Source organism: Ammospiza caudacuta, chromosome 2 (assembly GCF_027887145.1).
Source record: "Ammospiza caudacuta isolate bAmmCau1 chromosome 2, bAmmCau1.pri, whole genome shotgun sequence".
Lineage (NCBI taxonomy): Eukaryota > Metazoa > Chordata > Aves > Passeriformes > Passerellidae > Ammospiza > Ammospiza caudacuta.
In genome coordinates this window covers 101,084,838-101,099,372 of record NC_080594.1, presented here as the reverse complement: position 1 = coordinate 101,099,372, position 14,535 = coordinate 101,084,838, and the positions used below count along the sequence as shown (strand labels likewise).

At 39.7% G+C, this 14,535-nt stretch overlaps 2 protein-coding genes across 4 annotated transcripts in view; both read right to left on the bottom strand.

The window, feature by feature from the left end:
* CLCN4 (chloride voltage-gated channel 4) overlaps nucleotides 1-4,235 on the bottom strand; it is a 41,813-nt gene extending 37,578 nt beyond the window's left edge. Inside the window, exon 1 of the mRNA XM_058824773.1 lies at nucleotides 4,181-4,235. The gene's annotated coding sequence lies outside the window, so the exon portion shown is untranslated. The remainder of the gene's footprint in view (nucleotides 1-4,180) is intronic.
* A 3,239-nt stretch (nucleotides 4,236-7,474) lies between these two features.
* WWC3 (WWC family member 3) overlaps nucleotides 7,475-14,535 on the bottom strand; it is a 98,937-nt gene continuing 91,876 nt past the window's right edge. For 2 of the 3 annotated variants that reach the window (XM_058821790.1, XM_058821798.1), the window contains exons 19-23: nucleotides 14,084-14,248; nucleotides 12,880-12,972; nucleotides 11,662-11,889; nucleotides 10,801-10,928; nucleotides 7,475-9,982 (exon numbers count right to left, since the gene is read on the bottom strand). In XM_058821790.1, the coding sequence (XP_058677773.1) occupies nucleotides 9,916-9,982; nucleotides 10,801-10,928; nucleotides 11,662-11,889; nucleotides 12,880-12,972; nucleotides 14,084-14,248 (681 nt within the window). In that variant the 3' untranslated portion in view covers nucleotides 7,475-9,915. The remainder of the gene's footprint in view (nucleotides 9,983-10,800; nucleotides 10,929-11,661; nucleotides 11,890-12,879; nucleotides 12,973-14,083; nucleotides 14,249-14,535) is intronic. The other variant, XM_058821807.1, reaches the window with a different exon arrangement.

Genomic DNA, 14,535 nt, shown 5'->3' with positions numbered 1-14,535 from the left:
TACCCTGAATAACCTCCATGGAAAAAATTACAAAGCCACAGCAGAGCTCAGAAAACACAGGGCGTCAGAGCACAGGGGAGAGGGCCTTGGAGAGAAGGGAAAGGCAGGAGGGAACATTTGGGATAAATGGCAGAAAATTGAGGCACTCCTCTGACCAAACCACAGCCTTCAGTACATGTGGTGACATGTACTCATGGGGTGACCCAGGGAACAGAGCAGGAGCACAGGCAAAGGGAGGCTCAGGGTGGCATGGATGGGAGCTGATATCCAGCCACCTTCCCAGCCTTCCATCACAGCCTGCTCCTTCCCACGATGACTCTCCCTTTAGAAAACAATTTCCTTTGGTATGAAATACCATGTGCCTGCTCCCCCTTTAAGTTTTCTTGGAAAGTCTGAGCAAAATTAGTTCAGCTGCTCAGTTACGTCAGAAAAGGGGGGAAAAAATCCCAGCTCTTTCCCTGCAAGCTCCAAATGGAATTTTTGCCAAAACTGGCTCCATATAATAAAATGTTAAACTCACATCTCTGTTTCCAGTGAGTCTTAAAGGTCCCTCCAATAAATTTACTTGTTAGTGCAGATGTTGAGGCTGTGGAAAAAGCAGGAGGGAAGTATCACTGCCTCTGGAATATTCATCTGCAGTTTTGAAACTGAGCTGAAACATCTCTATTAAAGGATGCTCCTCTGCTAACAGCCCAGAAGTTTGGGCAGATGAGCCTCATGAACTGAATCAACCCTACACCCCCTTATTTCTTGAAGAAAATAAGATTTGATTAGGTAAAACACCGGAAGCCTTCAACTTCTGGGAAAGAAACTACATTTCAGGAGACAGGACACCCTGGAAACCAGCCCTAACAGTACAGGAGCATGTATGGTTTCTATTCTTGGTTTTCCTCAAGTCCTCTTCTTCACAAAAAAGAGGGGAAATTTCCCTTCTGAGCCCATGGTTTTTACTGCCACAGAGCTCTAATCCACCTCTGAAGAGTCAGGGGTGCTACAGAGTTTTCCTCCTCATGTCAGATACAGCTGAGCTTTGCAGCACCAGTGCTGCTCTTTGCCTCTTCATTCAGACAATTTTAAGATTAAGGGGGAAAACCAGGTTTGGAACTGCAAAAGGAAAAAGTGAATGTGTTCAGAGAGAACAGAGTTGCACTGTCAGGAGGGAGGTGCCCTGGTACACAGTTACTCCTAAACAGTTCGTTACTGAAATGGGATGTTCAATGGCATTCAATGCACCTCCCACTGAAAACCTTTTTGAGCCTTCAGCTTGAAGTAGAACTGATAAACCCACATTGGGAAAGCCATTAATCTGTTCTAGCATGTCATTCTCATGATTTGGGCAGAGCCTATGAGTCATTTTCATACAGGAGGGTGATGTTTGCCTGCTCACAGGGCACTGGCTTTCACTGCTGCCTTTGATGCCAGTGGGCTGCACAGCTCCAGACAAGTTATTGCATCCCCTGAGAGGAAGCTTCTGCAAGATGGAGAGACCCTTTCCTTGGGGCGATGCTTAAGGGCAAAATGTTAAAAGTGTTTTAGGAACAGCAGCCTCATGTTACCCTGCCAGAGTATCTCTTTTGACATTAATAATCATGTGTGAATTTTTAGTTCTGCCAGGTTAGAGATTAAGTAAGCTGAAAAAAAAACCAACACCTGGTGTGTATGTATGCACACTCAAAAATGAATTAAGACACTTTCTCTACAATTTCTCACAAAGAGGAAAAATTAACACACACACAGACCCCCACACCCCTATTGGGTACCCTGAAAGCTGCAGCGTGGTGGCAAAAGCAACCAGGGAAAGGACTGGGACCTCTGGGCACCACACCCCGTTTGAGGGTTGAGCACCATGCTGAGCCAGGAGCTGTTCAGGCCTGAGAGGCTGAACATGACACAACACCAACCTCCAACACAAGCAAGATGCCTCTGGACTGTGGAGGAGCCTGGGGCTGGGAGCATCCCCTTTTCCCCTGCTCTAGCACCTGGCTACAGTCACAGTCCTGCTCACTTTGCCCTCCAGATCAGCCAACAGCAGCTTCATGATGGAGCAGCTCCCAGCCCCAGGAGGTTACAGCTCTCCAAAGGAGACTGTTCTGTTCAGGCAGAGAGGAAGTTCTTTAACCCAGGGTCAACACTCTCCATCTCCTCCTCCTCCTCTGGTCCCTCTGGTTTAAAAGCTTCCAGCCACTGCCATTGAAAAGGTACAAGGTGTGTAAGAGAGGCCCCTGTGGGCACAGGGGCTGAGCACTCTTGCAGCCATGTGCTGGAGCCCTGGCATGGCATCCCAGTGCTGCCAGAGACAGCCCCTTCCAGCTGGGGATGACCCCTGGGACCCCTTTTATGCTAAGTAACTCTTAGGGCACTTAAATCCTTAATTTCCAGGGCCTGCAGCACACACATCAGGCTGGTGCCCTTCTTCCTGCACAGAGGATGTTTGACTCCAGCTGAGAGAGCAGGAGAATTCCTGCCTAGCACACATTTCCACAGGGCACTTCCACAGGATCCAGAGGAGGGGGGAACCCCTCACACCTGTAGAACCCTGCATGGCAGCCCTGCTGTGCTCCTTGCATGGGCAAAGAGCCCAGTCCCAGTGATGCTGGTGGGCCAGGGCACAGTTGGGCTCACAGCCAGTGCTGGAGAGAACTGAGCCAGCCCTGACTCCAGAGGGAAACAAGGAGAAGAAACCCAGCACTGGCACTGACAGGATGCAATTTCCCCCCCACCCCTATCACCTCATGGTGATACAGGTTTGTATTTCTATCACTTTAGAGGCTCAGTCTTGAAAAGACAGGAGAGGTTCTTTTGGAGAAAAATAAAATTGAAATTTATTTTTCTTTTCAGTTTGGAACAACCATTGTATTTTTGTATTTCAATAACTCATTATCTACTTATCCCTCCCACCACAACTTATTTTCTGATCCTGACACAAGTGCATTCATCCCTCCCTAGGATGTACAATCTACTTCAGCACAGGAGATCCAAAATATCCCCCCTCAATGTATGGGTGAGCACACAGAGATTCTAGACATGCCAAATTTTCACATTTTTCCAATAGTGGGAACAAATTATTTGAACAAAGAACAGGATTTGGAAGAATAAAAAAAAAATCCTGTAGACCAGGAGTAAAAAGTCACCTGACTCTCTGCCTGATGAAGCTGCAGCTTAGTCATCCTCGGTTCCCTGGCAAGGCACAGAATTATCTATCACAATTGTTTAAAAAATACATAATTTTCTTTTCTGACCAGTATTAGCTCAAAATTAATTTAGTTTCTCACACTGTAACATTTGCATTAGAATAAAGCTTTTAAAAAATTAAAAATTTTAAACCACTAAAATATATTTTTAAAAGCTATACAGAAAAAAGCCCCACAGGGGAGTCACCATTTTTTTACCTTTACAGATATATATTCATGTATTTGTACAGAGCACATAATTAAACATCCACTCCAGGAGAATAATTAAACATCCACATCTGGACTTTGCTTCCACAAATATTAAGTCCAAAAGCACAATTTGCCTGTGATTTTTCGGCCTTTTGGTGATCAGCATTTTGCAAAGGAGCAAAAAATCCGCTTGTTGTCTCCTACATTCTTTATGGAAAAGGATTTTTCACATTTATACAGGACAAGGAAAAACTGACCTTTTACCACAGCAAATTATGCAGGAAACCTGTCAGACTAGGTGCTTCGAAACCACATCAGCAAAAATTAACAATAAAGGAAAAGCCTCTTTTCCCACATACACCTCTTAACCCCTCAAGCAAGTTAATCCTCATTCCTTTATAAGCTTATACACAACAGCAACTTCCTTTAAGCATCCAGGGGAAAAAAGGCAGGGGATGCAAGCAAAACACTATTGCTTCTCTCTTTGCATGACTAAATGGTGATGGCTGCTCACGTAAATGCAGAATTCCGCAGACACCCGAAGGAGCCATCGGAAAGCACAGGGAACAAAGGGCCTCCTTTAGCTATAAAGCTCCATCTGGCAGCATTTCCACGGGAGATGCCAGCCGGGAGATCAGCACAGAGCCAGCAGGCAGCCTCTGCACCTGCAAACCCTCTGCTCGCAGAAGAAATGTGCCGCTTCATTTTCCAGCAGAAACTGCCTGACGGAGCTGGGCTCTACGACTGCGGCACAAGAGCAACTGGCAAATTATTTTTTTCCGAAGAATTATGTTGCTTACCTGCAATGCAACATCATTTAGGCCAATCGCAATGACTTTAATAGCATCCTTGTCTGGGCGGTATGGCTGCAGCAGCAGTGATGTCATGGGGAGGAAGCAGTAACAATCATGTGACTGCATCCTCCGTCTATAGGACATGGGATCGGGCAGCAGCTGCAATCCTGCGGGATTAAACCGCAAGCCTCTTTACCCTGCCTGCCTGCTCCTCGCACTGCAACACTCCCTAACCTCGGCTAATCAGTCCTTCTGTGCGTTCTTTATGCAACAGCACAACATTCGGGTTTTTCACGAGGTAAAAGCATAGGAAGTGTGCTGTGTGCATGGAAGCAAGTGTTCCTGGTGACTGGGCAGGCCAGGTGGCTGCTCTGTGAAATACATACTCACAGCAGCTTGGAAATGAGACAAACTGCAATTTCACCCTCCCTTGTGTTTTTCTGGCACTGCATTTCAAGTGCCAAACTGACTTCCTTCCATCTTCTGTGTCAAATTCATGCTTTGAAAGCCTCCCTCAAAGGTTTCATCCTTGTTACCATCACTTCTTAATACTTCCCATCATCCATCCATCCATCCATCCATCCATCCATCCATCCATCCATCCATCCATCCATCTTCTGCCTTTTCTTCAACGCAACTGTCACTGCTTGAAAGAGCCTCTCCTATATGCCAGGCTACATTTCCTTTCCAAAACATCTGCTTAAGCTTTCCCAACTATTGAAAACCTAGAACTTCCCAAAATACTTTTTTGAAAAGGCAATTAGCCTTTCACATTTTGGCTGTGTATAGCATTTCAACTGTAATCTTGGGATTTTTCTTTTTGGGGTTTTTTGGTTGTTGTTGTTGGTTTGGGGGTGTTTTGTGTTTTTTGAGGGGCAAGGGGAGTGTTTAAGAATTTTATCATACTCATTAATTTATTTGATTTCTACAAGAAGGTAAGAACTCCCAAATTTCTGACTGCACAGATTTTCCACAAGCCACTAGGGCTGTATTCCGCAAGGCAGAGGTTGTAACTGTTCTTTCTGAAAACCCTGTACATGTTTGCCCATGTGCAGCGTGTTCTATTTCAGGACATTCCCCTTACTGCTCACCTTTCCATATCTGAATATTGTGCAGACTGGTTTTACCCCTACAGGTAACCAGGCAGGGGCCTTGTAATTCCAAGCAGATACAACAGCTGAGTAGAAGGAGGTCTTGCACAAGCACCCATGAAAATACCCACAGGTGACTGAAGGCACATAAGTGACGTGCACTCTCTTCAAAGTCAAATGAATTCAGTTCTGGAACACCTTTATGTCCCAGTGTGATTGAGCAGTAATTTATGGATGTGCCAGGTATTTCTGATAGGAACTCCCATGCAAAGCCGCACAATGGATTTTACTGAGAAATTTGAACACTTAACTTGTTTCACCTGAAGTTCCCACACCTTTCTGGAGGAAGAATCATGCCTTTAGAGAAGAGGTTTGATTCTGCCCTTCACACACAGCACTGCAGATCATAATCCTCTAGCACTCATAGATCAGTAACAGCCCCAGGCCTTCATAACCCTGTCAGTGCAATGTGGAAAAGTTACACAAGTGCCAGCTTCCTGCCAGCATCTATTCTTTGTGTCCATTAAAATTAGTCTTAATAGGTCAATTGAATTTGTGAAAGAAGCTAAACACTGAGCACTTGATTTATTTGCTTGATAATACAACTGTAATTTCCTTCAATCAGTTTATGAGAGGAAAATATGGAAAACAGGAAGCAGGAACTAGCATTTACTTGGTGAAATATCTACACCTGGCAACTTCCATGCCAAAGACCCACACTTGAACACAAACACTTTTCCCTAGACAAAGAACAGTAATTTTGTGTGCTTAAAAAGAGAGCGTTAGGGTCTCAATCCTACATTTTTTTCCTGGACAGACTTTCCTAAATTAATTTCCTGGTTTGATCTTGTCTATTACCAGCTCACCTCATTAAATCTCCTACTGCAACTACATTTTTAGTTGGATGGTCAAACTGCAGACAAACTAAAGGGACAGAATATCTGATTCTCTATTGAAAATACAATAGATATCTATGCTCAAATATTAGAGATTTTCAGAAATTATAAGGAACCAGAACCATCTCCTAAGAAGCTCCAAAATCCAAGAATATTGAGATTTTCCAAGGGCAAGCAAATGATTTAACTGACATTTACAGATTCCAAAACCAAATCAACTTTACTCCTTGGTATTTTCTTCCAATGCTACTCAATCAAGTGATCTTAGAGAAAAAAATACATTCTTCACATGATGTTTTAGACAAGGCTATTCTTGCTTTTGTTAGCCTGCAGTTTCTCAAGTCTCTCTGCAAATGCTTCTTCCTCTCAGAGATGTACAACATTATAGTCATAAAGGAAGTTGGAGCCAAAACAAGCTGTGATGGGCCCTCTTCTCCGAAAAGCAGAAGACACAGCTCATCTAACTCATTAAAAAATATTCTTTTTATACTGCACTTACCTTTAAGTCCTGCAAAGTCCTTAAAAGAACTGCAGCAAGAAATACAAAGAAGATTCCATGCTTACAAGAGAGAGCCCAACCCGACGTACCCATGACAGCCTCTGCTGCTGCTCCCGGCGGCAGCGGGACGGGGACGGTCGCTGTTCCAATGCCTATTTCTGGCAGACTGTTTAAAAATAACCTAAACTCTGTCATACCCCTGATGCCTTGCAAATACTGCAGAGACAGGAGTCACATGTCCTTGCTACGATTTTGCCTGTGCTCCTGCAGCTTAAGGTTGCAAAGGGAAACTGAGAAATGGCCCTTCCGTAATTATGCAGATTTAACGTTTCCTTTGTGAAAGCAGCAGTAAGGGTCAGCCTAAAAAGAAAAGTCAGCCAGTATTCTTCTGAGTGGTTTCCACCTTGGAATTAGTCATAAGTCATTAGTCATATTAATTAAGAACTAATAATGTCAACTTGCTTTCCTTACTAATTTAGAAAGTGCAAATGTTTGTTATGAAAAAAGGCAATTCAATGTGTTTTAAGTGGAGTTACCCAGGAATTCTGGGAATATTCAACTATGAACTTCTGATACAGCTGTCAACTTATCATGAGTGATAAGCACATGGAAGAATATATATGCCCTTCCTTACACTCTGTATCTCTTTCAGGTCTTTAGTAACCCCTCTAGATCTTCAGTTTCCCAGATTTTCTCTCTTACCTTTATTTGAAAACTCATTACATTAACCGAAATTACAGTGTTATTCAAAATTCAATTTTTTTTCATTAAATCATCAGAAATGTGGCAAATATAAAAGATTCAAGAAATATCTTTGACATACAAGAAAACCCTTTTTCTGTTTATGCCAAATTATTTTATTTTATAGAAGAAATACTTTCAAATAATACAAAAATGACACAATCATACAGAACTGTGACAAAAACAAGAGAGATGAATACTGAATATGATAACTCATTACCACATCAAGACAGAACTCATTATAGCAGTCAGAATCACAGACCCACAAGATACACCGACAACATCTCACAGCAGTCACAATTTAAAAACCCCCTGACAGAGAGACCACTGGACACTGCCCTTGGTTACAATCTAGGGTGGAAAGCAGGTCCCTCCCCCACTCCCTGCTCAAAGCAGGCCGAATGTGACAAGGATGCTCTGGGCTATATCCAGTTAAGTCCTCACCCACCCTATGGACAGAGTGCTCCACCTCTCTGCACAACCCCTTCCAGTACCTGACCAGCCTCACAGGAACATGGTGTTGTCTGTTCTTAAAACACAGCAAGCACTTCTGGTGTCACTGCATGGTAACTTTGGATAGACACTACTGTGTGACAGACTCCCCTGGAAATAAGAAACAAAATTCTGACTAACTGGTCTTTTAAAGTAATGAGCACTGAAAAGCTTGCTGGCCCTAGACTTTTACCCAAACACTACAAATTTCTCACATGATTTGGTTTTTATCTGCATAGTTTCTGAATAAATCTAGTTGTGCCCAAGGAACCCAATATCATCCACCAAAACTTACAGGCAAAACAGGCTTCAGGATGAATAGCACAATAAATGCTAAATATACTTCAATTTCATATAAATTGCTATATAATTGTAACACTTGATGCCTGTAATGACTATAGGCCATATTAGGAAACAGGAAACACTACCTTAAATATTTGTGTTTATTAACATTTATGCTTACAATCTTTTTTCCCCATTACTTTTTGACTCAGTGTGGATAAGTAAAAGTAATTCAATTTCTCTTCCAGGTTTTCCTGACTTTAACAAGCTAACAGAGTCTAAGTTACTGAAACTCACAAAGAAAACTTACTTACAGAATATTTGAAAATATTCTGATAGGTTTGTTTGTTTTTTGGCCCTTGTTCTGATTTCCTGACATAGAAAACCGTGGAACCAATTTGAACTTAATTAAGAGACAATATGATCTTCCTTTGGGGATATTCCAGTAATTTGCAAAGTCAGTCTTGTGTTGGGCACCTCTCTTTGCAGGTAATGTAGAATTAGGAAAATATGAGAAACTCTATTATAGTAGCTTAGTAAAGAAGTATTTTTACATACTTGCAGGATGCAAGGACACAAAACTGGCATTCTCGGGAATTTAGGGTGACAGTCTTTCATTAAAATGGATGGTTACAAATAAAATTATTTCTTACAAGATTTTAGCTGGTCCAACTAGCAACCAAGTGAGCTGTACCTTCCAGAATTATACACCTTCCTCCTGGAAAGTGTCACTGTTCAACAGAACTTGCTTGCGGTAACCACAAAGCACATCCTTTAGGATGAACATGCGTTTAAACACCCTTACTTAAAGCAGCTGCTTTCTGAAATCAGAACATATGTGCTTTCCTGAATCAGATGAGAATCTGTAGAACTGTAGAAATTACTGTAATAGTCCATTAGCAGGCTTTCCACACAGCTAGCTCAAACTGCTCCTTAAATTCCCTTTTCATTAAACAGCAAAACAAAGACCTGTCACCCTTTTCCTTCCCCCGTTTAAACTGAGGATCTAGTTAAGAATATAAAGATACTTTAGACACAACAGAAATGAAAACAATCTATTAGTGCACAGTAAGTACATGCAAATGAATTCTGCAACGTTTAGCATCACTTCTAATTAGTGTTAAACACATTGCAGGTGATAATATTTTGCTATAACACAGACAGTGCTAAAGAATACAATGTACATAATAAGCTACAGATAATAAAGCTGAAAAAGTGACAATTTTAGAACATAGTATTTTCATTTCAGGTATCAGAAACAAAACCAGCTCAATGGTTCCATTCTACTGTATGACAAATACTGAGGAACAAAATTTCAGTCTTAAAATACATCTTAAAGTAGGTATTTTCCTTCAAGGAAAAAAGGCACTATAAATAAATTACACTACAGTGAATTTGCCTGAACTCACTTTGTTTCTGTCTTCCAGCCTTTAAGTCAAATAAAACAGCATAAAAACTGTACACGCTCTTAACAGGATAGTCGATCTTTTATAAAATAAGTTGTCTTCAGAGATGTCAGTTTCACAACAAGGAAAAACCAAGCCTTGTTGCAGTCGCTATTATAAAATATATATGTATATATATTTATATATATGTTTATGTTTAATTTTTTTAACTTTTTTATTTTTTACAAAACGTGTATATTAGCTTTTGCACATTTTTTTTTTAAAGAAACTTGTCTAATCTAAGAACTTCATTAAAATAAAAGCGATAAATACTTCATGTTTACAATGCAACATGTCATACATCATCAGCTGGCAGAGGAGGTATGTTAATCCTTGGTCTTGTAAAAAAAGCTATCTTCTCTCTGTGATCAAAACAAGAGAAAACAGAAGTAAATAAAATTATGCCTACGTTCCCCCTTCTCCCCACAAGAATATGGTTTCTTTACTCTGGTTAATGGTTAGTATTTGTTATTTATGAACTGGCCTTTTATTTGAGTACAACAAACTTCCAAAAACTACTCAACCTCACAATGGCAACATTCCATTGAAGACAATTACTATTTTTAAAAACCTGGGTGGAAACTTTATACAACTCACTGAACTTCAGTCCTAGTTCACCGTAAAAAGGTTTAATGGGACAAGTTCTGCAATGCAAAGTTCACCCTTCTATGTTTTGCAAATAATGTCTACAACAAAGAAGAGGGAAAAAAGATGACAACTCTGGAAAAAGAGTCCAAAGAACAGGCTTATTGAAAGAAAATTCCAGTATTACTGAGTAATTTTTAGGGAGAGTGTGTTACTAACAATTTGTACGTATTGCATTAAACAGACAGGCTTCTTCAATACAAGCTTGTCCACAGGCTTCTATTGAAGAACTGGACTTCACAGCAACTAGGCTAAGTTGGAAGAATCCCCTAAGCTATGTTTATATTTGAAGCTTTTTTTTTTTTATGTCATGTATACTAGAATTGTTTCACTGCAATTTTACTGTGGCTTTGGCTCTTTGCAGAACAAAGCATTCAGAAAGAACTCATGTCCAAATCTAGATACAGTTTCAAATTACTGGTTAATTACTTCTGATTAAAATCAAAAGACATAAAATTTAAGCTAAATGTTTCAGAAAGCTTTAACCAGACTAATGAACTGTTGCTATGCTATTTCAGTATGCATTACCACTTACCTAAAAGTCTGCACCTGAATAGGTTCTTTCTGATTTTGCCCACGCAGCTGGTATATTTCTTTTGATGCTTTCTTTAGCATCTTTTCAGCTGCTTGCTCTTGGTGATGTTCAAATTTGGTCTGTCTGGTCTGAAAACAAGAACATAATGCTTAAAAAGGCCATGTGAATAAATAAAACATAAGAATATTCACAGTAAAAGAATGGATTCTTTCCTCACCCACCACAGTGAAACCACGCTAGTACACTGTCTGAAATAGCTGATCTTCTAAGAACTATAAATGCAAAAGACTGAGTTGTTTCATTCATTAATGCTCTTCAGAAAGACATGTAATAAATTAAGAAAATTTACTGCACACAGATCTGTCAAACAAGATTTTACTATAAATTTGGCATCAGTTTTTGTCTCTGATAATCCAATGTCAATTTTGTCTGTTGAGCAGTTTTGCCACCTTTTTCTACAACTCCTTTCTCCAAGAACAGGAAAAAAAATTACACAGGTAACATTCCAAATACTTGTAAAAGAATAAGTATCAAATCAGCAACATTTCTTTTAAATATCAGAAGAAATATAATTATTAAAGTTCTAATAACAAATACCTAAACAAAAACAAATGAACAAGAAATGAACAAAAATCCAAAACAAGACATGCCACTGGCATACAATGCCATTCTCCAAAAACTGTCCTCAAATAAATACACAGTTTGGTAATAATCTTTATTGTGCTAACTTCAAGAATATAAAAGAAACATTCACTGTTTGAGATTCTGTACAAACAGCTCTTTAGACATCTTATCAAAATGAAGACATTTTAAAACAAGAAGTTTCTGAGCAAGCTGAGTGCTTGTGTCCTATTACCATACCTGCCTTTCTGCTTCTTTCAGCAAGTTTCGGAATCTCTCATCCCGAAGGACCCAGTGGGGTAAATCTGTCTGCCCTCGGAGCTGGGCGTCTTCCAGGCGCTGTCTCAACTCCCTTAGAACACAGATCTCCTCATTCAGCTGTCTCTGTCGAGTTCTGGATGCCTGGAGATCCAGCTCCAGGTCTAAGGATGTCCTTGCCATAAGTTCAGCCAAAGATGATCTGCAGGACTGTTGAGTTATTAGGATTCAAACAAAATGCACAATACATTACTGTCAACATGGTTTACTGGTCTGTCTTTAGCTCTATAGACCATACATATAATTGCTGTACTTACTTCACACAACTAAGTCTTTCCCACATGAACTTTTGGAGATTATTTACATCCCCCAGAAAAGGCTAGAGAATATATGGTGAAGCAAATCCCTACAGCTAAATTTTTCAATTAGTATTTTCTACTACTTCCTTTTACAGTTTCCTTTCTACTTACAAATATTTACCTAATGAAGTTTATGGACTAAAATTCCATGTTATGATGATAATAAAATAGATGCAATAGGAAAAACTCAATGACATCAGAAAAATACCGCTCTGAGCAAGACTCTTCTTAAAGAGCTTCATTCAATATTGGTTTTAAGATACATTCTGAATCAAAATGGGAGGCATGGCTGTCTACCTGCCTACACCAGCAAGGTATTAACTTCTGCTGACCAGACTATATTTTATGTCGTTTATATACACATTAATGCCTCATCGCTCCTTCTCTGCCCATTTGACAGTAAGAGGGGTGGCTTAACCTATTCATTCCTGAATACTTGGCTCTCAAATACTATTATTTGTTAGGCTGTATGGGAGGGGAGATGCATGTCACACATCTCTGAACCTGCACCCTGCGTCATAAACTAGATTTGAAAAATTTTGAAAGAAACTTTACATCTAAATCAATATAAATTCAGTACCCATTAAACTGACTTCTCTCTGCCATGCTTTTTTCCCTTCTTCAAAATTGATCACAACTTTAACATTTTTATGTCTACCTTTTAGCTTAGAAAGTCCAAAACAAATCCAAAACATGCACCCTGCCCCAATTATATTGCAGAAGTTTTTCACACTTCCTAAAAGGATTGGAATGTACCTGTAGACATCTAAACCTCTCAAGTATAGAAATACCATTGTTGTAGCAACTTCATGAAAGCAGAAGGTCATTTTCCTGGGCATACCTGCTTGTACCGCAGAGTCCGCCTCTCCAAGGTGTTCCGCACAAAAGGGGACTTCCTTGGCAGGGTTGAACTGTCACTGTCACTGCGATACAGCTGATTAGAAAAGACATGGAAAATAAAGGTTGCTTGCAAGATCATCTTCATTAAGAAATTTAGGTTTTTTTGAGGGGGTTTCTTTGCCTTTGAGATTTCTTTTTTAAAGTACACTGAAACTATCTTCTTTTAAGCAACCATTTTTTTCAGTTATTTATAAACATTTATATATAATAATGCTTATATGGTAGTTACAATAATTCAAGAAAATTTACAAACCATCAATGTTTTACAGATAAGTTTCTATTCTACTAAATATCCCAGACAATCTAACCTAAAAAAAAGAGGGAGGGAGGACTCAAAAGCAGTATTTTATCCTAAAACATGTACTGTCATGGGTAAAAACAATACAGTCTCTCACTTTCTCCTCGCATCTGTTTTTAAGTAAGTGCAGGTTAAGTGAGCACAGAATTTAAAAATAATTTCCTGAATTTTCAAACTCAAGCTCTCAGAAGCTTATGAAAGAGTACAATCAAAGCTATGATAATATTGCAAAGCCAATACCCATGTATTGATCTGCAACACCATGAGCCAACTGCTTAGAAGTCTTCTGCCACTGAATGCAGCAAACAATAAATGTGACCTTGAAAACTGCTGTGCTGGTCCTCAATTACTTGCACCAGTGCACTCAGGAATCCTATGTCCCACACTAACAGGCATCTTATGACTGACATTCATGACAGCAATCAGAGCCATATGAATATTTATGCAATGGCCCTAAGACTAAGCATTCAGTACCTTTTTTCAAACTTTTATGTATGTGAAAATTAAACACGGCTTCTAAGCTAACTGCTTACACACCTCATTAGATAGCACTGTAAAATCAATCACCCACACCTAACATCTAAGGTTGCCAAGGAAAAGAGCTCAATACCCAATTTATCATACATTCTTAAATTTTAAATTAAATCCATCCAGGCAAAAACTATTAAGAAGAGTCAGGGAAGCTCTTACCACTGCATTGTTAAGTTCAATTAAAGATTATTCATTAGTATTAAAAATAGATGTTTCTTATAAATGCAATGAAACCTTATAGTGAAATTATCAAAAATGTAAAATATACTTGTGTGTGGAGACCCCTTCCCTCTCCTCCTTCTCAAGCTTTACTCACTCTGCAAACATATTGACTCCGCGCTCCAGGCGAAAAGGTCTGGGAGCGAACAATTGTGCTGCTGCGAACAAAAGCAGAACCCCGGGGCCTGCGGCTGCTTCTCTCTTTTGGAAGAATAGCAACTTCTTCAGGAAACAGATCCTCAGTGTTAGTTTCCTTATCCACCTAAAATTTCAACAAAGGACATTTTTTTATTTCTTCCTTATTTTCTCTCTCCTAGCAAAGACAATCAGACATTTCAACAATACCAAAAGTAAACAATTTGCCCTGCTAGCTAGATTCAAATTTTAATGAGCACTGAGAGGATGTATCACCTCACTTTTGTAAAAGTTTTTAAACTGGGTCATCCAAAATTGTGAGATTACCTTTCAGAAGCCTTTGCTGGAGCAGTAACAATTAAGAGATGCAGTTATATCATAGCTGCAAAGCACAAGGACTGCATTCAGGATTGG